Source organism: Ischnura elegans, chromosome 11 (genome assembly GCF_921293095.1).
Source record: "Ischnura elegans chromosome 11, ioIscEleg1.1, whole genome shotgun sequence".
In the NCBI taxonomy this organism is placed as follows: domain Eukaryota; kingdom Metazoa; phylum Arthropoda; class Insecta; order Odonata; family Coenagrionidae; genus Ischnura; species Ischnura elegans.
In genome coordinates this window covers 101918253-101943142 of record NC_060256.1, presented here as the reverse complement: position 1 = coordinate 101943142, position 24890 = coordinate 101918253, and the positions used below count along the sequence as shown (strand labels likewise).

Here is a 24890-nt window from a genome sequence, read left to right as displayed (position 1 = left end):
GGCGAAGGTGGGGTAGAAACTCCGAAAAAACCCAAATATAGTCATTACCTCGGCCGACAAAGGTTCCACGGTCGTTGTAATTGACACTAGCGACAATATATCGGAGTGCAACAGACTATTAGGAGACTCTTCCTCCTACTCCCCTCTCTCATTAGATCCTAACTCTGATTTCCACGCAAAATTGAACGCCCTACTATAAACAAAAGGCCCCTCCGAGGGCCTAAGCCAGACGGACTTTTCCCTTCTGTTACCAGCTCACACCACTACGCCATCTTTCTACATCCTTCCAAAAATTCATAAAGCCAATAACCCAGGCCGCCCCATAGTTTCCTCTCGAAACTCTCCTACGGAGCGCATCTCGGCCTTCGTTGATTTCTATCTCCAACCCTTCGTTCAGTCCCTTCCAGCATACATCAAAGATTCTCATGACTTCCTTTCTAAACTCAATTCCATTTCCCTCCCCCCAATCAGCCCATTATCATGGCCACTATTGATGTAACCTCACTTTACACTTCAATCCCTCATTCTGAGGGACTCGCTGCTCTCCGCCACTATCTTTCATTATGACACACTCCTCAAAACCCTAGCACTGACTTTCTTCTTGATCTGTCCCATTTCATTCTCACCCACAATGCCTTCTCTTTTAATAACAACCACTATCTGAAAATCTCCGGCTGTGCTATGGGAAGTAGGTTTAGCCCTTCCTATGCAAATCTCTTCCTCGGCCTGTTCGAAGAAAATCTCCTATCAAATTACCCTGTAAAACCTCTCCTTTGGCTCAGATACATTGACGACATTTTTATTCTCTGGTCGCATGACATCAATTCCCTCAACACCTTTGTCTCTTCACTTTACTCTTCCGCCTCAGTTTCTTTCACTTCTTCCATCTCTAACACCAACATGACTTTCCTAGATGTGGACATTCTTCTTTCCGAAAATAACAAATTCAAAACATCTGTCCACATCAAAGCCACCAACAGACAGCAATACCTCCACTATGACAGTTGCCACCCACCACATACCAAACGTTCAATCCCTTTTTCTCTCTCCGTCCGTGGTCACAAAATCTGCAACAACCCCGAAGACCTTGAGAAGTTCCTTTCCAATCTACACACTTCTCTTCTCCGCCGCGGGTACCCCGATTAACTGTTAATCAACAAAATTAGAAAAAAACCTTACAGGTCCAATAAACCCCGTGCCGAAAAGAATTGCTCTCCATCTCTTCTCACCACTTACTTCCCCGGTGCTCATGCCTTACAGTACATCCTGAAGGACTTGTACCCCATTCTCTCTAACCACAAATCCACCTCACAAATTTTCCCCTCTCTTCCACGGATCACGTATAAGAGACCACCAAACCTCAGCACCATCTTCAAAGCCACCCGCCCCCTTCAAAAATTGAATTCAGTCCCCACTACCCCACCCTCGCCATGCAACCGTCCTAGATGTAAAACCTGTAAAATTGTCTCTCCACCCCCAGCCTCTTTCCTCTCCAAACTTAAATTCCTCCCGATATCTCCTTCCACCACCTGTACCTCCACCAACATCATATACCTCCTTCAATGCAACTTCTGCCGGGCGTTTGAGCCTCTGTAACTCAGTAACGTGTGGGATCTTTGTCAAATGAAGTACATATCCATAAATTTCAATCATATATGAGAATTTATGCGAGGTTTCAAGTTAATTACTCAAAAAAAGTCATTTTGTAATTTTGTCCGGCTTTTTCCGATTTCCGCCCACTGTGCGATGGGGAGAAAATGCATTATTGTGGTTTTTTGTGCTGCCAAAAGTTTTGTTTATCCTATTGTGAATGATAGTGAACTCCGTGACGCAGAACGGAGATATTGTCTGACTCTCGATTAATTTATTTATTGAATGTTGTGCAACAAAGTAAAAATAAATAAATGTCTTCAACTTTGTTACTGCGTTTTACGGAAATTGTGTATTTTATTGATGGGCAGGAGGAACCCAGGAGGATAGTTTCTTTTTTTTCATCCTTATCTTCATTTCTTCTATGTTAGCTACCCGTGAGACCTCGTGTTGGACGGGACTCTGGTCGAAGTAGGCTACTAAGTATTGCCCGACGAGAGACCCCCGTTACAACCGTGGTAGTAAATAGTATGAAGCATATTGATATTGAAGGTCTTCGAAGATTTAAGCTTTAATATGAGTCTTAAATCGGGTCTCAACTTGAAGAAGAAATTATTATTATTTGATTGTACGCATTTTTAAAATTAAAAAAATGTGAAATAAGTGCAAGTGAAAATGTGAACTAAGACACTCTTTTAATAGTGAACGACAGCATTTCATTCCACAAGGGGAAATTAAAGCCTGCAACACTTATTACTCTCCACTCCTCATCTCATCATGAGGGTGAGGTTTGGCAATCACAATTGGCTGAAATAAAGCACGTAATCATTAGAGTCAAATTTAGAGGATAAATCTTCAAATTCAATCCTCTCATTTCCAATTATTTTCTTTAACAAATTTCACTCCTCACGGATTTCGCATTTCACGCAAAAATATCCGTCTTTTCTCCTTTGACACTCAATAGCCTATCGTACAATTAAAAATCTCCTAATTACGTTTTATTGCACTTCTCTGATTACCGGTGTGAATATGTGTTATTTTTTAAATCTCATGTAAAGCCTAGAAAATCACCATGGCACCTTACACGCACTAAGAGTGTGGATGAAATGCACCAGCGCCATTTTCAATGATAGTGACGTCACTCTTAGGACAAATGGGCTACCAACGTTACGGCGCACGCTGAGATACGTGATTTTAGCGTTACACTGGAAAATTGGCTATTTTAGGGAAGATGACCAAGGAGCCTAAAAATCTCTACGGGCGTATTGCATGCAGTGCTTATGCGACCACTGACTTCTGCACATTCACCAAATAGTTTTTTCGCTATTGTGCAGTTTGTTTTAATTTGATTTTCAATCGGAATGCTTTGCATTCATATTTCACATTAAATCCTCAATACAGTCATTGGTTCAAAAGTTTCCCCGACATTTCAAATGATATTCAGGAAAAGGCTGAGCTCTTTCACATATTCCACGAATTTCATGCGTTCATCGACTAAGGAACTGCACCTCTCTGCCGTTCACACGAACACGGACCAGACACGCACTGGATGCTCTTGACAAACGACGGCCATTACTCACTTAGGATCGATGGATCTCTTAAATCACCGCACTCATCTATCACCAAGACCATTCCACCTCACTCAGGACGCAAGGCAGTCGTGTTTTCTGCGCGCAGCCCTGCGCCGAGCAAATTCCACCGATCGGCCATTGGCGCATTCCACGCCCGCCGGTGCTGCCTCCTCGCGGACACACTGCTCCTTCATGCGATAGCTTTTTCCGCTCGCCACCGCCTCGTCCATGGCGCTGCTGCCCTTCCGGTTGGTCCGCTTCAGCAGTGCTTGAGTGGCCTCGGTGCCAATCGCCTGCGAGCACACTTCGCAGAGCAGGTTAAAGACGACGGGGTCGGTGCGGCGCGCGACGTCGTGAAGCACCGTGTCCCCGACCTCGTCCTCCTGAGCCAAGAGGCCTCGCAGCTTCTTCGGGTCGAGCTCGACTCGCGCCCATTCCAGCAGTGCCGAGAGCAGAGCGGGCTCCCCTTCCTTGGCCCCATCGTGGAGCACCGACCGCCCACGCCCGTCTGCCATGAGGAGCAGCGTCTGCCGCCCAGCCGCACCCAGCCTTGAGCTGAACCACGTGAGCAGCCTATCCAGAAATCGCGCGTCGCCGCGCCCGACAGCCACGTGCAGAAGGGAGTGTCCACTAGCGGTGGTGCTGAGAAGCAGCTCTTGGTCGTCGTCTGTAAGTTCACAGTACCAGTCTGCGAGCCTCGTCAGCAGGTCAAGTCTTTTCTTGAACACCGCCACGTGCACCGCGGCGCGACCATCGCAGTTTCGGCGCAGCATCGCCTCCCGCGCCGACGCTGAGCTGAGACGCGCCTTCATGAAAACGCAGGTCTGATTGAGCGCAGGCGCGTGACCCCGCGCCGTGGCCGTGTGCAGCAGAGTGTCTCCCGCGTCGTCTGTGCGCAGCAGCAGTTTCAAACTCACTCCCATTGACTCCGCCCGCTCCCAAAGCTCCCGCACCACGAGCACGTCACCCACTCCCACGGCCAGGTGCAGTGCGCTGGCGCCGCTCCTCGTCTCCGCGGTCAGGAACTCCTCCATCCCGGCGCCGCGTCCCAGCACGTCGGTTGCGACCGCGCACAACTGCCGCACCACTTCCGCGTCGCCCCGGAGCGCGGCAAGATGCAGTACGCTCTCACCCGCGCCGACTGTTGTCAGAGGAAATAGCTGCGCCAAGAACGCGTCCCCGAGTTCGTCACGCACCAGGCGCAGCCATGCGCCGAGCGCTGCCGCGTCGCCTTTGCGTGCCACAACGTGGAGTGGCGCCTCCCCGCGCCCGTTGGCCTGCACTAACATCCAGCGCAGAGTGTCCGCCGCCCCAAAGGCTCCGTTTCGGCTGCAGAGGAGCCGTGCCGCCTGCGCGTCCGCCGCCGACGATGCGAGGTGCAGAAGCGTGTCCCCCGCGCCGTTGCGCCGACGGATCAACTCGCTGAGTCCATCTGAACCTAGGCAGTCTCGCGCCACCCGCATCCAGTAGATAAGGGCCGGTGCCGGGACCTTGTGCAGTCGCACAACGTGGTGCAGCACCGTGTCACCGCTGCGGTTGGGCGCGGCGAGGAGCAGCGCGAACACTGCGGGAGGGAGAACCAACCGCACCTCACTACACCACTCAACAGCCGCACCCTCAGCATCCAGCGCCACCGCGGCGTGCAGGGCCGTCTCCCCGAAGCAGTTAACCCTGCTCACCACCTCCAGCAGCGCGTCTTCCGAGAGCTTGTCCCGCGCTTCACGCAACAGCCGCGCCGCCGCAACAAGATCCCCCCGATCAAGCGCCACCTGGAGTGCGGACCTTCCGCGCCCGTCAACAGCCATAAGCAGAGCCTTGTGCCGCGCCTCGCCCAGGAGATCGGCCGCTGTGTGCAGGAGACGTTCCAGAAGTGCGGTAGGCGCGGCTGCGACAGCCAGGTGTAGCGCCGTATCGCCGTTGGCGTTGGTCCGCTCCACAAGGGCCGCGACCCGCGCCTGCGGGAGCAACCGCCGCATCTCGTTCAGCACCACGTCGAGCACGTCTTCCCGCGTCCGACTCACGGCCACATGTAAGAGCGTGTTGCCGCGCAAGTCCGTCGCCTCCACGTCTCCCACTTGCATCAGAACGCGCACCGTGCGTGCCTCTCCCGTTTTGACGGCCACGTGCAACGCGCATTCACCCTCGCCGTTGGCCCTCGCCAGCGCTGCGCCGGCCGCATCGCCCGCATACCGCAGCCACAGCACCGCCGCATCCGCCGCGCCGTTTGCCGCAGCCTGGTGTAGAACTGTGTCGCCATTTGCGTTATCGAGTGCAAGGATTCGCTGCACGTCGCCTGGCGACGTGCACTTAAGCAACGCTTGTAGTACCTGGGTTTCGGCGCGGGTCGTGGCCGCGTGGAAGACCGTATCACCGAACTTGTTGGACTCTGCGAGGATGCTCGCCCGCTCCTCATTGTCTGCTGAGGCGCAGAGGAGGCTCCATAGCTTCCGCACCGCCTCTATGGAGCCGCCTTCCACCGCCGCGTGCATCGCCGAACACCCCCGGCCATTTCGTGCCGAGAGCAAGCGGCGGAGGCGGTCCGCGTTCGGCGCAGCCTGTGCGCACAGCTGCTCGAGCACTCCAGCCGCATCACCCCGCCTTGCAGCCAAGTGCAGCACCGTGTCCAGACTGCGATCAGTGGATTCGAGAAGGGCGTCGGCGTCTTCGTGACTCAGGCCATTGTGTACAGCGTTCAAGAGGAGGTGCACGAATTCCTCGCTGCTGTTGCTCACAGCTTCGTGAAGGGCTGTGCTCCCGTGAGCGTTCACGGCCATGAGCATCGCTTTTAATGCGTCTCCTTTCAGCAGCTTGGCGTTGTTAATGAGGAGACGGAAAGCGGGCCCATTATTGCCTAGCGCGGATTCGTGTATGACCGTGTTACCTCGCGCATTTCGTCGCAGCAAGTAGTCCCTGAGCAGCGCGTGGTCGTCGAAAGCCTTGACGGCGCAGTGCCAGAAAAGCGCGATGGAATTTTCAGTGCCACAAAAGGCCAGGTTATGTAAACAGGTGCTGCCGTGAAGGTCTATTTGGTTGACGACCAGCTGGAGGAAGAGATATCGCGAGAGGGTACTGAACGCTACTTCAACGAGTTTGTCAAATGTATCTGGATGCTCCATGATGAGGTGTTTCGTCAAAATGGTAGTTTCCGAGTCACGTAGGTTTACTTCCAATAGATATGAACAGAGCTCTCCGTCAATTTTGTCATTGCTGTCGTGAAGGAAGTCTATGAACAGAACGAGGTGACTCTTTACGTACAGACATTCGAATGGCGACTCGTCCCAAATGTCCTTTTGCAAAATCAACCTCTCCGTTTTCTTCCTGGAAAGATGTTTTCTCACGAAGTTCAGAACAATGTCAATGATTCGATTGTATCCCAGATCACAGGCAACATGCAACACATTCTGTAAGTTGGAGTTGGTTCTCAATATCATATTGGAGGCATCTTCGGGAAAGGTTTCTAGGAACAGTATCATGATACTGCCGAGGCATTCTTCAGTCAAAAGATGCAGAAAAGTACCGGCTGTATTATGGAATCCGAAAATGTTGCATTCTTCAAAGGGTTTCGACAAGAATGCGATGCTAACTTGGCTGTTCTCGATCTGCAAGTTCAAGAATTTACGCACAGCAGCGTAATTGGGTCCTAGGAGTACTCGAGACGCCAGCACTTTACACGCGTCCTCCACGCTAAGCTCGGTCACCAGCCACTCGCAAAAAAAGTACTCGGCGAAGGAGTGGTGGCAGTAGTGGAAGCCACCGTCACGCGGCGCCACCACCCCCATCCCCTCCAGCAGTTCTCGATCCACTTTATCGTAACTGAGCAGTATAGTGGAACTTTCTTCGGGTAAAAATAGTTCAAGAGCGATGCTCTTATGAGCAAAATACTCAGGACTGGAGTACATTGTGTTCACATGAACAATTTTGTCCCTTTTCTTGTGGTAGTGTACATAATTCACTTCGAGGAATTTTTCGTAGATTTCATTTATGTTGGCGACAAACGGAAGCCGAAACTGAGCGCAGAACGTCATTTCTGCCAGCAAGAATAGGTTCAGTGGCGTGGGGGCGTATTGCGAGTTATCCTCGGCTGTCAGGCATTTCTCTACTGACAGCAGCACCTTCACGAAGCCAGAGAAGTCAAGGCGATCGATTTGTTCGCACAGGGTGGGCGCGGCTCCACTTCCACCTGAGTTCCCGCCACCACGCAGCATTTCCTCCGCGCCCCGCGCCGATTCCTTCTCGTCCTGCCCCGATCCATCGCAATCCCGCTCGCACTCCTCAACGTCTAGTGCATTATCACCGCCACCGCGCGCCAGCTCCGTGTCGTCACCCCGCACTGATTCTACGCCACCCTGTGCCCTGATGACGGCCGATACCAATTGGCTGAGTTCCGCCATGAGCGCGAGGACGGCTGCGGTACGGCGCCTCTTCTGCGGCAGAGTCGCCAGACACAGCTCCATCTCTTTCAAAGCGCCGCGAACGTGTTCTCTCAGCTTCTCTGGGACGCCGCTCGCTAGGAGGGCCTTCAGCCTGTGGCGCCAGTGCGCCTGCACCAAGGCCTCCTTCTGCCGCTTCGTCAGGGGCTCCAGGCCCAACGCAAGCGTGTCCAGTGCCGACTCTAGCGACGCGTGCTGCCCGAACCTCGTCGTCACCCACAACTGGGCACGCGTGCCGGCTTTTAGCGCTTCCAGCAGCCGAAGCACCAAGGCCTGTCCCTCGCCGTCCACCTCGTCGAAGCCGTCGAAGAAGATGGCCACTCCGGGGCAGCCGCGAATGCACCGCGCCGCAAACTCGGCACGCGATGCCTCGTCCCGCACACCCGCCAGCCGCGCTACCGCTGCCACCGCATCCGCCACGCTCGCGCAGGGACCCTCCAGCTCAGAGAGACCGTGGCGCAGCTCGATGTAGATTACGCGGTCCAGCGGTCCCTCGGCGGACAGCCGCGCCGACACGCTGCGCATCAAATGGCTTCGGCCTGAGCCAAATTCCCCCGCCACTATAACGGCGCGCTCGGTGGCCGCAAGGTTCAGCTCGGAGCGCAGAGTTGGCAGCGGCGCGAGTCGTCGGGACGCGAACTGCCTCAGATCGCCGACTGCGCCACGGGAGCTGCGCCAGACGAGGCCGTGGCGTGGACCGGTCCACTGGGCCCAGTGCGCGCATGCGCAGCGGCGGCATAGGCGCTCGAAGAGCAGGTCATCGGAGAGGAGAGCGCCATCGGCACGGACGCACACCCAGCGGTCGGCACCTCCGGCGAACTGCACCGCTCCTGCGCCAACAGCAGCCACCTTGCTAGAAGCCACGCCGAGCGCCTGCAGCTGCGCAGCCGTCACGTTACTCACGAAGAGAACAAACGGCGGATGGTCCGCGTCGAAGATGTGCCAGCGAAGTGTCTGGAAGAGGTAGGAGCGCTGAACGTAGTGGTCACACAACGCGTCCATCGCGGAGGTCAGTCGCTCCTCGTGTCGCCTGCAAAGAGATTGGAGTGCACCAATAAATATCAGGCCAAAATGATTCAAATAATCACTAACTAAAGCTCTCTTGGGAAACCTTATTGGTAAACACTGTATTATTTGAAATATTTATTTTTTTATTAGTGAGTTTATATATTTGGTTCTGAAATAAGTTCATTTCTTAAAAAAAGATCAATGTTATGTATCGTCAACAATCTAATATCAATTTTGATAGGTGTACATTAGGGCTGCTATTCTGGATGGAATAGCATTATGCTATTCTCCGTTATTGCAACCGATGTTGCTATAATATAGCGTATTGCAACGCCTATGCTATTTGGTATTCAGAACGGTTGCAATTCGTGTTTTTACTACACCGGAAGACGTAATTCTCAGAATAGCATAGGCCCGTAGCAATTCACTATTCTGAACGGCGAATTGCAACCGGTAGGCTTGCTATAATATTACGCAGTCTTCGAGGCCGAGCTATTCGGTATTGCAACCCTGAAAACGTGCGCATTGCGATGTCGAATTGTTTTTCTGAGGTTAAAGTAACATAATCAAGCATTGAAAAATGGAATAATAGCCAAAAATAAAATGTTATCTGCTTTATTTTAATTAAATAATAGTAGCATAAGTGATGAATATTTAACTAGTTAAGTGAATTGGTTAGAAATTAACATTCGAGCTTAATATATGAAGCTCAAGCTTGCTCCATCGACAGTACGAAAACAATAACAATTAATGCAAAGAATTACTACGATTAGCCCAAATTTTCCGTGTTTTATTCATATTTATAACTCATAATTTTATTTCATCACTTGACTTGCTACTAAAAATATCCTCAATGTAGGCTATCAGGTCGATTCTTGAAAATTTTCAAGCTTGTGTGAACACAGTAACTCGCCAAATATAATAACAGTTATAGCCTTCAATGAAAACCATATATTACCATAATAATACCATATACTTTGATCAGCCGTTCATTTCCTCAATTGGACAGTATATACAAGAACATGCAACGAGTCGAAATTATTTTCCCCACTATAGTAATATTCCCTAATATATTCGCTACCTTCCACAATTAAAACTTAAAATTTACATACTTATAACACGGGCAGTCGACTTGAATTACTTGCTTGAAAACAAAGGATTTCTCCGAACACCAATAAAGTTTCCGAACAAATATGATTCGCCACAAACGTTTAATGGAATATCCATGTACATCATTAATGCAATATATATCATGTGGAATTCAATACAAATTGTTTCCTCTATAGGCAAGTAAGTTATTCACACAATTAAGTTTCAGTATATCGGCACAGTTCAGGGTCTATCAAAAATTTCAGTGAGCATATTAAAATCAGCTGATACGAAAACAATAATAAGTGACACAACAGCACTTTCCACACGATTCACTTATTCACAGTTGTTCCATCCATCCTCAAATTCACCATCACATCCCTCTGCTTTTTCCAAATCTGCAGCTGAAATATTGATACTATTCCATCATATTACATGAAAGCACAGCGGTGACGTTGCCACCTACTTCATTTCCTAAACAGAGAATGAATACTGAAATTAGGGAGTCATACAATATAAAGCTAGAATTAGAAACGAAAGCTTCTAGTTCATACAGTAAAGCTATATCGTCACGATCAAAGCAATAAAAGTTGGTACATATTTATTTTGACATGCAACGAACAGACTTCGAAGCCTAAGACAATTACGAAGAAAATCAAACATATTTAGGTTTCAATGATTATTTCGCATAACATATATCTCACGATAAAGGACCGATCGGATATCGGTAAATGATTCAATATTTATGCCCGATAAATCATCATTATAACAGTAAAATTATGACCTAACCCACCTGTCTGAAGCCATTGTGATATTATCAAAACAACAACAATCAGCTGATTTCCTAAACGAGATTTTCAAAGCGTATTATATAAATCCACGGTTTAATATAATTTTTAAATGCAAATGAAGCAATTATTTGTAATTGCAAGTCAATATTCCATAAAATACAGAAAAATATATAAAATATCTTCTCCCTCATTGGTTGCGCAAACTGTTCAGAAAGTTTTTCATACGGGAAGGGGCGGAGCTTCCAAATAGCTCGCGCAAGAAATAGCATGCTGCTATTCCGAACAAAATTATTACTACGCTTCATTCTGAATACGGGGTCGTTGCAATAATGACCCGCAGAATAGCATATGCTATTTTTTGCAACGCTTATCCAGAATAGCAGCCTAGGATGCTCAACGCATGCTACGATATGATAGTATTATTCTTTTCACTTCAATGAGTCACTTTGCCCCAGCCGGAGAAGACTCTTCAGTGCAGCGAGGGAGGCAAAGAAAACAAAAAATTACGACTTCTTGTGGATACGTGGAGGTAAAATATATCTGAGAAAGGCAGAAAAACATCCTGCGAAACTGGTTTCATGCATGGACGACATCAGTAAGCTATAATTTTCCTTCTATCTTAATGAATATAAAGGATATCCTGGTGTACCTATACTTATTTTCATGGCGCTGAACGAGGAATCTTTTTCAATGTTCAATGATTTCTGTGGTGAAGGTAATGACTTGGTCATAATGAATCAGAATATTCGAAGCTTCAGAGAAAACTTCAGTGCCTTTGAAGTTTTTTTAGGTTCCCTAAACAAGTTACCTCAAGTAATAGTACTAACAGAAATCTGGGTGAAAGATTGTGAAACTTGTTTTTATAATATTAAAGGGTATAACCAATTTGTTAAGTGCAATGAGGACTACAGAGCAGGCGGTGTAGCGATTTACGTATCCCATATTTACAATGTTAGTAAGAGTACAGTAGATATGCAAACTGCTGATGCTATTAAGGTAACCATTGATCTTGGGAGTATGTCTCTTTCTGTTGTTGCAGTCTACCGCCTGCACTCAAACAGTGTACAAAACTTTTTAGAAGAACTGAATTTTGTCCTTTCTGCTTGTTCAGAAAAAAATTTGATTGTCACTGGTGACATGAATTTGTGTATTTTAAAACAAACACCTAACGTAGACAAGTAAAATACGATTATGTCAAGTTACGGATTGGAACAATTAATAAGCAGTCCAACTAGAACTTTTGGAAATAGTCAAACATGTATTGACCACATATATCTAAGATGTAAAAGTAATGTTAAATTTAAATCGAGTGTTATTTCCTCAGGTCGAAGTGACCATGATCTAACCACATGCGCACTTACTATTTTTCACTCTGAGAAAGCGCAAAAGAAAGATCCACGAAAAAATCAAGAAATTAAGAGAATAGATCACCCCAAATTGAAATTATCATTAAGTTGTGTCGACTGGTCAACTGTACATGACCAACAAGATGTTACTATATAGCTTTCAACATCTTTTTAAAGAAATTAACACAAAATATAGAAAATTGTACTTCTGTGACAACTCGTAGGGTTAAATATAGACAAATCCAACCTTGGATGACCACTGATCTATGTAAACGACTGTCACAGAGAAATATTTTATATAAGAAACTTAAAAAAAAGCCAGATGACAAAAAACTGCATAGATATTTCAGCGCTGTATCTACTAAAATTAGACATGAGATTATTGTCAGAAAAGAAAGCTACTACTTGAACCTATTTAATAAAAATAAAAATGATTTAAAAAAGCAATGGCAAGTGATCAACAGTGTCCTTGGTGTGAGTGGTACTAAGGCTGAAACTGAAAAAATATGTGTACCTGATAGGCCAGGAATATTTTTGACAAACCCCCAAGATATTTCAAACGAATTCAATAGCTTCTTTGTTGGCGTCGTAAAGAAATTGAGAAATACAAGGGAGACTATAGATAGTAACTCACAATATAGTCGTTCATTTCCAATTAAGCACGTTCAGGACTCCTTTTTCATGTACCCAACCACTGCCTTTGAGGTAAATAATGTCATCAATAAACTTAAAACAAATAAAACACCCGGATTTGATGGCGTTTCAGCCTTCACTCTAAAATATGTTAGTGAAATAGTAGCTCCTGTAATATCCTTTATAATAAATCTGAGTTTCAGTTCGGGTGTGTTCCCCGAGGGTATGAAAATTGCTGTTGTAATACCAATTCCCAAAAAGGGCAGTCGAACTGATATAAATAATTACAGACCTATTTCTTTGCTGTCGGTTTTTTCAAAAATCATAGAAAAGGTTGTCAAAAAACGTTTATTAAGTTTCTTTTCCAGAAATAGCTATTTATCAAAAAACCAATTTGGTTTTGTGGAAGGAAAATCTACTGAAGACTCTCTGCTTAAATTTTGCTCTGAATTATTTAATGGTCTAAATAAAGGAGCATGCGTTTCAGGCATATTTGTTGACATCAAAAAGGCCTTCGATTCACTGGATCATGATATTTTGCTATGTAGACTAAGGGAAGCAGGAGTAAGAGGCGTAGCTCTAAATTGGTTTTGTAGCTACTTGAGTGGAAGGACGCAGTTGGTAAAATTTAAAGATTGCTACAGTTTACCTGAAACTATTTTTTATGGTGTGCCACAAGGTTCAGTACTCGGACCTATTCTATTCCTAGTATATGTCAACAATTTATGTACTGGACTATTCAATGGGGAACTCACCTGTTTTGCTGATGACACAGCCTTGTCTTACTCTGCAAAAGATCTGCCAACTGTTAAAGCACATATGCAAAGCGACTTAGACAAGCTAAAGTATTGGTTTTCTGTTAATAAACTTACGCTGAGTGAAAAAACTAAATTTATTCGATTCAGCTTAACAGATAGAAAAGATTCTATTGGTTGTTTGTATTATAAGTGTGCCAGTTGCCTTGCATTTAAAGATTACATGTGCAGAAACTGCGTGCAAATTGATCAGGTTAGTAATATAAAGTATTTGGGTCTTGTTATTGATGAGAATTTAAATTGGAAAAATCATTTACAAAATTTAAAAAATTACATGAATACAGCACTTAGGAAATTCTATTACTTAAGACAGATTTGTAATTTACCTGTACTAAAAAGTGTATATTACTCACTGATTAATTCCAAACTGCAGTATGGTCTTTGTTGTTGGGGAGGAACATATATCTCAAATCTAAATCCAGTTTTAGTGTCACAAAAGAAAATAATAAGAATGATAATGGGGGCAAAAAGAGACGACGCTTCTTACCCATTATTTAAATTACTAGGTATTTTACCACTCAGATATTTATATGTTTATAGAGTTTTACGCATGTTTTTTATCAGAGGAGGAAATGTCAATGGCTACGCAAATATTCCCTATCATGGCTTGAGGTCACGGAATAGAGTATCTATTCCACAACCTAATAATGAAGCTTTCAGAAGATTTTATTTATATTGTGCAAGTAAGATGTTTAACCTCCTACCATTTCGTATCACATCAATAAAGTCCCTCACGTTGTTTTTACATGAATTAAAAATATGGTTATTCTCTATAGACAATATTGAAGTGTACTTCTAAATACTATCTTTGCACATTATTTTTTACATTGTATTGTATGTTATTCGTATGATTTCTGTACAGTGTATGAAATATTTCTATGTATCATGGTAATTGATGTATTTGTTTTCATTTATTTTATGTTTCAATTTTTCATAGTTTTTCTCAAAGGAACAGACGCTTAAGAAAAGCGCACTTTGACTCATTACTTACGGTATATTGTTTTGTTTTTGGCCGCACCAGCCAGCTGTATGTTTAATTTAGGAGATGGCAACCCCAACACTGGTTCTTACCACAGGGGTGCCTATATTCCACCTTTGTAAAAACTCATGCTTGAGTAACCTATTAAAATTTCATGTACCATAATGTGGAATAAATATATATTATTATTATATTATTATTATCATTATTATTAAAGTAGTTTCCATAGTTTTTTAATATTATTAAAAGTTTCCATAGAGAACTGAGAAAAGCATTCTGGGAGCCTCCCTTTCTTTCAAGCACTTCCCTCTTCAGTTCACCATAAGACCTCCCCCCTTTCATTCTATCTAAAAACTCCATTAGTATCCTTCCTCTCCCTCGTTTACCTAACATTCTACCCTTTAACACCATTTTCAACATCCCCTTCCCGCTAAGTACTCCTCCATCCATACCTTCTATCTCCTCCGTATCTCATCTAAAAGGTGTCTCTACTCACCCACCATATCCAACACTTCATCGTTCCTCCTCCTCTCCGTCCACGTCACCTTTTTCATTCTTCGCCACACCCACATCTCGAATGTCTCGAGTCTTCTCTCGTCCTTCTTTCCTAACTGACCAGATTTCCCCACCGTAGAGAGCTACACTCCAGATCAAACTCTGCACTTAACTTTTCTTGAAATTCTTACATTACGATCCTCTCACAAGCTCCTTACTGGTCGTGAGCGCCTCCTTTGCCAATGCTATTCTTTTCTTGATATCCTTACTACTATATCCGTTTTCTTCTAACGTACCACCAAATTAGCTAAATGGCTATGGCAGCTCAAGTTTTTACCCACCCATCTTTATCTTAAGTATGATATTCCACGCTAGCTATGTTTTAAAAGCCGCATAACCTTGGTCTTCTTGAGATTCTCAACCCATTCTCCTCGCAATGCTCGTTTAACGCATTCACGGGAGCCTGAAGCCCCCTGGCTAATCAACGCCTGATCATCCGCCAACCTCACTAATTTGAACATCATTCCTTTCAATTTCACTCCAGCTCCCAACTCAACCCACTCTTCCCTAAAACGTCTCCGCAGAAAATGCGCTAACCCTTTCCAGACGGTCGAGTTGTTTCCTTAGCATGACTACTGCACTGATAGTGTTGCCGCGAGACGAGACGAGACTTTAGCCAGTTTAGTCTCAGTCTTGTTTCCTGACCTCGGATATCGTCCCGAGTCTCGTCTCGAGTCTCGTCTCGAGTCTCGTCTCGTGAACCCCGGTCTCGTCTGGGTCTCGAGTCTCCAACAAGACTCTCGACTCGTTTCCCCCGAAATAAATTTAGCACCGTTTCCATTGCGTGCTCAATCGCTGAATCGATATTCTTGAAATAGGAGAGCCATTAATATAAATTGCAAACACATATTTATCTGGACACCAATTACATCGAACTGGTGCTAAAATCATTGATTTTATTGATACTCAATGAATAAAATAGTAAAATAAAAGGAAAAATGTCTAAAAATGTAATGTAGACATAAATTCACTGCAGAGAAATCCACAGAAGGTTTAAGAAAATAAAGCCTGAATCACACGATCATTTTTTTCGTCGCGAAAGTGATCACTATCGCGATCACTTTTCCCGTCGCGAAAAGCGATCGCTCCAGTGATAATTTTCCTGAATCACACGGTCACTCCCGCCGTCGCGTCGCTTTTCGCATCATTTCCGATATCACAGCTCGTTGTCAAAGGACCCGCGTCACGAAAATATATAGCGTGTTTGTTTATCTATGTCGTTCCCACAATTGTCAAACGTTGCGCTGCAATCGCTCCATACGGGCATGCGTTCCGATTGGTTGATACGGGATTTTAGGGACGGTTTTCGCGACGTAAGAAGCGACCGGACGAGTGATGAAAAATAGCGATGGGAATCCTCATCGCGATCGCGAAAAAAAATTGCCGGCGACGATCATTTGCGAGTGATCACTCTAGTGATCCCTGTAGTGATCACTCTCACGACGAAAAAAAATGATCGTGTGATTCAGGCTTAATCGAAAAGATAATGTACTTAATACCGCGAGCATTTAATGGTATGTGCTCTCGCAAGAGTGATTTTCATTTTTAATTTGGAAGTTGATCAGCATAAGAAAAGAAAAAATTAACTCTTTAGCGCACACCAACACTTGCCAGTGTAGTCGTCGTATCTCTGCGTTTGAAATGACACTGCCTAATAAATACCTAAACGCCATTATAATGATAAAAAATTGTGTCATGTCTATGCTTGCTGCAATAAAAATCAATGAAAAACTTGACGCCATATGATCACAATGAAGACAAGAAAATGAACTACCCTGACAAAGCCTCGAACCCTGGCCCCCTGGATTGGATCCATATGCGCTACCACTACCTCACCTGACCCGTCTCCTGTAAAGTGCGAAACTTGAAAATTAGATACGACTTTTGAAAAATACAGCATGAAAATTGATTAATTACAGCCAAACTAAGGCCAATTCAACGGAACCACTACCATTTCAGAGATGCGTTCACCATTCCGAAGGCCATAAAAAATACGGCATTGAAAAAAGCGGAGCAAGGTACGTGGTGCCAAAATTTTACGGCCATTGGATGTTTTGTATCCAGAAGTGGGAGTTTTCCGTCGACATCAGTCTCTATCGTGAACTTAATGCTGTTTTTATTATTTTGGGAAAGTTGTCATCGACTGATCCAATTAAAAGCAACTGATAGATTAGAACAAAACGACCAATAGTTAGATGGATATAGGGGAGTAATTGACCAAAAAAAGGGTTATGTTACCATACGTTAAAGACACCACGGATAAAATTTTGAATAAATTTGACTTGTAAACTACTTTCGTGCTTGTACCGTAAACACGGGCTACTCTGTCCCTGGGGTCCTTCTTCGGCCCAAAAATAGAATGAAAAGAAGCATACTCTACAGCGGTATTTGTAGCAGTACATGAAATAATTCCGGGTAGTACCGCTCCGGAGTAGTATCGTTGAAGCTGCCTGATGATTTACGTGATTGTGAACCGCTAAGTTTTGTGAATGACCCACAAGTTATGTGACTAGTGAAATCACGTGCAATTTTATCCTCCCAAACTTCGTTGTGCACAAAACGCATACGTTCTTGAACGAGCAATGCAAGTAAATTTTTTAGAACACTTTATAATGCTTAATGTCGTTCTTTAGTTAAAACTTTGTGAAACACGCTGTGTCTTAAAGTTGATAGTTTGAGGCGTTACTTTATAGAAAATGGTTTCTTGACCTCCTTCTGGTTTATACGTGTAGTTATTTTAGATGATCATTCAAGTACTCCTCGCCTGAGGATGACGCAGTGCGTTGAAACAATGGTAGTGATCCAATAAATATTTTACGTGGAATAACATAGTTTAATTGTCATTCAACAGCGTTGTGTCTTACTATATTCATATCTTTTTCAGTAAGTTCCGGTAAGCTATAACATACGACCTGCTTTGGCCCAGATTTTTTGGGCCAAAATAGGTCGTACTGTAACAAACCCAATACCTTTAGGCTATAGGTTTCCATTAATAGCTTGCAAAATGTGAATTGGGTATATTCCTATTGCATGTGTTTCATTTTAGCTTGTTCATGATGCTCTACGACTACAAATGTCTTCCTAGTAGCCGAAAATATGCTGACTTCAGTAGCGAGCACCTTCAAATGCGTTTAGAAACCATCAGATTTGGTGAAATGACACAAAAGCAGGATGCCCATCATTTCGAAATACCCTGAAGTACGATTAAAAACAAGTTAGAGAATGCATTTTCAAGTTCCCAGGGCACCCTAAAGTTACTTCGCAGGAAGAAGAAAGAGTGGTGAAAATATTTATTTGCCTTCGTCGTAACACAGCTATAGTGAACAGGTATATTCTGTACAAAGAAAGCAATTCACCCTCAAATACTAGGCATGGAGTAACACAGAAGAATTTTGGTTAAACATCACTTTATTCCTTCCAGGATCATCCGACATGCAAAGGGCATAGCCGAATAAGAGGTTGATGTGCAAGATGGTATGAAACGGGTGTTATGGGGGCATAGGTCACGGAAAAAACAGCAATAAATGGCCAAAATCACATATTTTACTGTTTTTCGCGGTGTTCCACCACGTAAACGTTCCTTTTTCATTACATTAGCCGAAAGGTATTAAAATACTCCTTCGAAACACATTTTTTCTTTGTGGCCCTCTAAAAAATATTTTATGAAAACTAGCGTTTGAAATTTTCAAATCGACACGATTTCTCGTTATGCCACTCAAAATTTGTGAAGAAAAATTGGGCGTCTGCTCCATTAAGAAAGCCATCAAATGGCGCAAATTGCATTGAAAAATATGCTTTCTATCCCGAGATATTAAAAAAATCGAAATTTCGAGCTAGCCGGCCCTGGTGGGCCTCTAGCGGGCTGGAAGTGTGGGGTGGTTAGTCCTTTTTGATCCCAAATTCTATGCTAAAAGTCCGAGAAAAATCCCGGAGAGGGGACTTATCAACCTCTTATTCGGCTATGCCCTTTCGTCGAAGTTATAGATTTTATCGGCCATGCACCCTTGACCCCCTCTATTTCTCTTTTTTCTTTCTTTTGGGAAGCAAGAGGTTGCTTCTTACTCTTACCTCTTGCTTCCCGAAAGAAAAATACAGAATCGCCTATTACACCCCCTTAACTCTCAAAACACTGCTGCCCAACTGCAAAGATCGCTTCCCACCAGAAAGAAGAAGTGGAATTATTCTGCCTCAGGTGCGACGATTGTGGCTTGAAATACATCGGCAGAACGGAGAGAAGTGTTAATATCAGAGTGAGTGCGCATCGCAACTGCTTCAAAAAGAAGAAAGATCAATCCAAATTCGCCAATCATTTAATAGATGGCAAACACAATAGTGATTTTAAGCCGGATATCTTACACTCAGAAGGAAACAGGAGGAGACTCGATGCACTGGAAACGTTGGAGATTGCGCAACATTTAAAGAACAACACCCCCCTTGCCAACGAACAAGTGCTCCCCTCTCTTTTCCATTCCCATCAGTGAACTCCTACAGTGACAACCTTTAAATTTCCAAGTGCCTATCCACCTGTGTGCCGTTAAACTTTCCAAGAACGAATACTAAGCAGTGCCTTTTCCAAAATTCCCCCAGTGACTTCCTTCGGGGAAATCATTAACCCATACCAGCACCTTCCACAGCCGGACTCAACAACCTTCCGAAGACTATTGTGATTTAGAAAACTCAATGTACCCCGCTAATCCTCTCTTTCTTCCCCAACACCGCCACCTTCTTTAGCTCTCGTCTCCTCACCCACTTTAACCCCGCCCTCCCCTGGCTGGTCAGATCCTCACAGGAAAAACCATCGTCCCAAATCAAGGCCGCCCCTTTCCCCCACCCACTCCCCCAATTTCAGTCCGTGTTTAACCCTCACCCCCGCTCTTTCAACCAGCCTTTTTCCTTTCCAATAGATGTCCTCACAGTCACTTGTGTACTTTGTGTATAAATGCATGATGCATGCAAGATCAGTCTACTGACGATGTAACCAAGTTACGAAACCCGGGTCGTGCCCATAATTAAATAACAGTGAACCTTACAAAGTTTTATTTCCTTACTTCCAAAACGGTAGAATACCTACTTTTTACTTTACTAGGGTAATGAGATCCATTTAGAAGGAATATGCAGGGGTAAGTGTGAGAAATACAATCCAAAGTTCCTTGGTTTACTTTTTGGAACCTCGATATTGGAAAATAAAATTCATTTTACTGGCATTCGAACGTAATCATTAATAATCAATGACCATAATCGCCTCAATTCGCAATTAAAACCGTATCTTCGGTCTTATTATCTCAGTTAGCCCGCCCTCGTTCATTTCCGCCATATTGACTTCGCTCCTGACCGGTCCGAAAAGAAAATCTCGTAGCGAGCGTAGCACTTCCGTATGGAGCGGAGCACTTCCTTCTGTAGCTTCTGGCAGCGAATGGAGCGTGTTTTGGACCGCACCCAGTGGCACACACAACTAGCACTACACTACATGTACTTACGCCGACGACACTGTAATCGCAGTGACGTCATGGCAGTGAGAAATGAGCACCAACAAACTTAACACACACCTCAATCTAATCCATAAATGGACATACACTTAGAAAATACAAATACACGCCGATAAAAACACACTCATACACTTCTCACGTAGACGAAGATTTGCGCCACAAACAGTGCCAACCATAAACAAAACTCGAATACCAAGAGCAGCCACGCAAAAATTCCTCGGCGCCCTTCAAGACGAAAAATTAACCAACATTTCTCATTTGAAAAATTGTACAAATAACGCAATAGCAGTCAGGAAAGCAATTTAATTATCCCTCCGATCTTCTCCACTCTCACACAGCTGCAAAATTAAATTACAGTCCTTTACCATTTGTCCGACCCCCTGTCCTGCCCTACGAAATATTTACTAACTCTTAGTCAATCAGGGAAAAACTGGAGACTTTCCTAATTATATCCCGTCGCCTCCTCATAAAGCTATTCCACCTATTCCGAATTTCTGGCATCCTTTCTGCCCACAGTATCAACTCAAAGCTAGTCCAAAACTTCAATTCCAGGCTCGGAGCAACACAGAAAACGCTCCATACTCACAGACATCTGGAATTATGACCCAGCAATACAAACTGCCCCAAAAAATTACTCGTCTATGAGTCTTTTCTGTCTTTCCTTCTTATGGAATCAGTACGTAAATTATTGATACATTAATTGTGTACTATTGCAATTTTATTCGCTGTATTCTAAAAATGCCAGAAAAGGATACCGTAAAGTAAACTTCTACTTTCAATAAAAAAATTATTAAAAAATGAAATCGACAAAAAATCCTGAAAAGGGAAATAAATAGTTATAAATCTGTTTTCAAGATATTTTTTCCTTCTCGAAAACTTCTATGCAATTAATAATTTTAGGTTTCTGTTAGCACAAACACAATACTACACCCACATAATAGAGAACTACGCATAATATTAAATGAATTGTTCTTTGGCTGGTTAGGGCGAACTTGGTTCATCGGGACAGCACTAACGCGCCGCGCAAAATAATGAGATTTTATCCATCACACGTCAGCAGAAGGGACACAAAAAGTACACGGAGGACGCCCACAAATGGAGCTTCATTGTAATAGCTATTTCATCATCACCATAGAGTGATTTGGTAATACCCAGAACCTGGTAATACCCAGAGTTGATATCACTCAATATGAATTAAATATTGATTTACGTAGTAATTTACTCGAAACTATAAAGACGCGAGCATCAGCTATCGTTTGTTTACCTTTCATTCTTTGCTCCACCGATGAAATGCCATTTGGAAGGAAAGAGAAGGAAGCGGCGTTAGCTGAAGTCTAATCCATTCGATTACATTGCCGGAGCGTTGATTCACCATACACGTTCACAGCTCATTATCAACCCTCCCCACCATACATAATATCGCTTCAACTACGATACGAAACAGGATATTTACCGTCGCATGGAGATGAGCTTCTCGAAGTCTAAAGAAGGTTCCACTCTAAGTTTAAAATAGCTTTTTCATGAAACAATTGAAATTGTCTTAAGAATTGGAATCGCTGCGTCTGATGCCCAGTGTCATAATGAATAGGGTAGCTGTCCCTTGAGCCTTCGATTGATCACTCGTCGAGTATTGCAGTATTTTATTCCTCAAAAGAGAGGAGCTCAAGCGATCGTGCGCCGTCTTCATCGCGTATCATCTTTCCCACGCATTATCAGTAGGTATACAGAGTAAATACTGATAAACTATATTTTTTTGACTGAAAGGCGTGTCAAAGTGGCGATCGTTTAAAAATTTCATTTCACCTTGACAATACGATGGTGCAATAAAAATTATAACTGATAAGAAAAGTTTTCAAAAAATGTAACCGGGATGCATTTTAATTACTCTATCAGATTTGCAATTCATTACATTTAGAAATTACTCTTTGAACCATTAATCAGTAGTATTGCAATAATCGGAAAAAACATATTACAATTTCTTTTAATCTTGCTGCGGTACATGATGCTATCGCAGTCAATATTCTCTCAGTCAGGGAGTGAAGTCATACAAATCAGCGTTTATTTATTATTTAATGACAATGCATAAAATGATAATGGAAATGTTTGATTAAGGCACTTTACGCATAAATAAATATGTACTACGAAAAATTTGCAACTGCGGACAAGGTTAATGAACGATCAGCGAGCGCACTATTCAAATTATCACTAAAATGTAACGATTCCTCGCACGATCTTGGGAGTAGATTACTAGAAAAAATTACTTGTTAAAAAGTGTATCTCTTGCAAATAAAAATTATCGAAGATTCATTAGATAACATTAATTCCATTGCTTATCCTACGTTACATCACATATCACTGAAAATAGTATTTGACGTTTCTCACTTCTCGCGCTGATCGACGGAGTCAACCCTATTGCAGTACGCTGATGACGTCACGAGCTCATGCTTTCCGATTCACTGCCTCTACACGGTCCTCGCGTGGTTCCTTGTTGTCTCATGAGCGATGCCTCCCCTCGATGAGCCGTTCTCTTGGAGCGATTCAAAATGAACCATAACTCTGTGGTGTCGTCACCAACTCATGAAAATTGGGGTTGATTTTCGCCTTTTCTTATTTTAATCTAGAACAGCTGAATTGGGAACATTTTTGCTTCCTCCCCTTCCACTTCCGAATTCTTTTTAAAAATTTTGATTCCGGGCCAGAGTGAAAGGCACCACGATGACGTCATCGAGCGATGACCGCACCAGCGCCGCGTGGCGATGGATGCAATTGCTGCGTGGCATACGTACCCTGGGTATTCTCCGATCCCTGTGCTCGTGCCGCCGCGGGGTCATCCTCAAAAACGTCAGGGGAATGAGCTGCTAGAAGGTGCCCGGCGATCGACAGACACGTCTTATCGGAAGCCTTCTTCAAAATCCTTATCGTCTTGGAATGTGCAGATAGTGAATCGCTCCTCAGATAAGACGCCCGCAGAACTTGGTGGCAGCATTTCGCTTCTTTTCGAGGAGTCCTGTGAATAGGTCTATGCCTATATATATTGTTCTTTTAATCCGTTTCAAAATGCATCGCATGAGCACAATGTACCACGCGAACAAAATTATTACTAATGATAGAATAGAGTATGTGACCCGGAAGGATAACCATTGAAATGTAGTTGATTCGATAAAGTGTGTCATTAATACCATTTCTTTCTATTAACAGCCTTAATTGTTGCTTACTTTGTGTAATAATTAATATTTAATATCCATTGTTTTCGCATCGATATTGAGCAGACGAAAACGCTCATCTATTGGCTCCCAGGGATTTGACGCCATTTTGTTATATCTCATCAGCACGCAAAATGTTTAAGTTACGTTGAACTGCGTGTGAATTGGAAAACGTTATTGGATCTGATCGGCGTTAAGGAAAATACATACTGGACTGCACCCTATGCATGTGGCGCCCCACGTAAACGCTACATTCGCTAGCAGGCGGAAGTGCTCCGGAGCACCCGGAATCTACAGGCGCGACGTTCGCTACGAGAATTTCTTATCGGACCGGTCAGGAGCGAAGTCAAAACGGCGGGAATGAACGAGGACGGACTAACTGAGATTATAAGACCGAGGATACGGTTTTAATTGCGAATTGAGGCGATTATGGTCATTGAATATTAATGATTACGTTCGAATACCAGTAAAATGAATTTTATTTTCCAATATCGAGGTTCCAAAAAGTAAACCAAGGAACTTTGGATTGTATTTCTCACACTTACCCCTGCATATTCCTTCTAAATGGATCTCATTACCCTAGTAAAGTAAAAAGTAGGTATTCTACCGTTTACTCACTTGAAACATATTCACTTATAATGGTTAACGATTATTATAAAACATTTAATCCATTCCAATTATTTTTTAAATCCACCTTTTCCTCAGGTTCTGAATTATGACATGAGAATCGATGTGTGCGTATATGTTCTTACAATCGTTCCTCATTATAAATGCCCCTTTTAATAGTTTGTGTTACCTTCTGAATGTAAAGTCTGCTTCCAGAGACATTTGAGTTCATTTTGGGAGAGATACGAGAATGTTTACGGAAACGTAGTGCTTGCTATATATTTATTTAAATCACAGTTACATTTACATCTATTTACTATGTGCGCCGCTACTTCGTAGTCACCTTTATCAAAAAAGGCGTCTAGATTCAGCGTCCAACAACTGCAACGTGAGTAAACCCCTCATTGCCTCAGTGCATTCCCTTCGAATTTCCGCCAAAAAATTACTCGCTCCTCCGCTGACCCTAGTTTTCACAGGAGCGTCTGGAGCGAGGCGGGAAACAGGTGTATCACGTTTGCCGTGACGTCGAGGCCCAACACCGAAGCGCTGCGTAGCGAATAACGGACTGCTTGGCGCTCCGAACCATTGGTAACGTTCAACGGACCATATCCGGGTGCCTTCACAGCTTTGCGTTTGCCGCCCCGCCAGCAAATTTTGCCTTTCACAGGTTTGCCAAAATGCCACATCTTTTGAATGAACATCGCCCTTTTACCCCTCCGCTCCTTGACACGTCTCGGAGTACGCGAGGTCTTTTTTGCTCGGGCGCTCGTGGTGGATGGATGGCGCGA

General features: G+C 44.0%; 1 protein-coding gene across 2 annotated transcripts; it reads right to left on the bottom strand.

Moving 5' to 3' along the window:
- Positions 1–2266: 2266 nt before the first annotated feature.
- Positions 2267–23165, bottom strand: LOC124168255. 2 transcript variants are annotated; one of them, XM_046546395.1, is made up of 2 exons: positions 23080–23165; positions 2267–8621 (listed from the first exon to the last, which is right to left on the bottom strand). In XM_046546395.1, exon 2 carries the CDS (start codon positions 8591–8593, stop codon positions 3233–3235), a length of 5361 nt encoding a protein of 1786 aa, XP_046402351.1. In that variant the 5' UTR covers positions 8594–8621; positions 23080–23165; the 3' UTR covers positions 2267–3232. The 2 variants fall into 2 exon arrangements, with proteins under 2 accessions (XP_046402351.1, XP_046402352.1); XM_046546396.1 differs by lacking the exon at positions 23080–23165 and adding an exon at positions 21558–21890.
- Between the last annotated feature and the right edge of the window lie 1725 nt (positions 23166–24890).

Coding starts and splice junctions, on each gene's coding strand:
- LOC124168255 (XM_046546395.1), bottom strand. CDS start 8,593: ATGGACGCGTTGTGTGACCACTACGTTCAGCGCTCCTACCTCTTCCAG.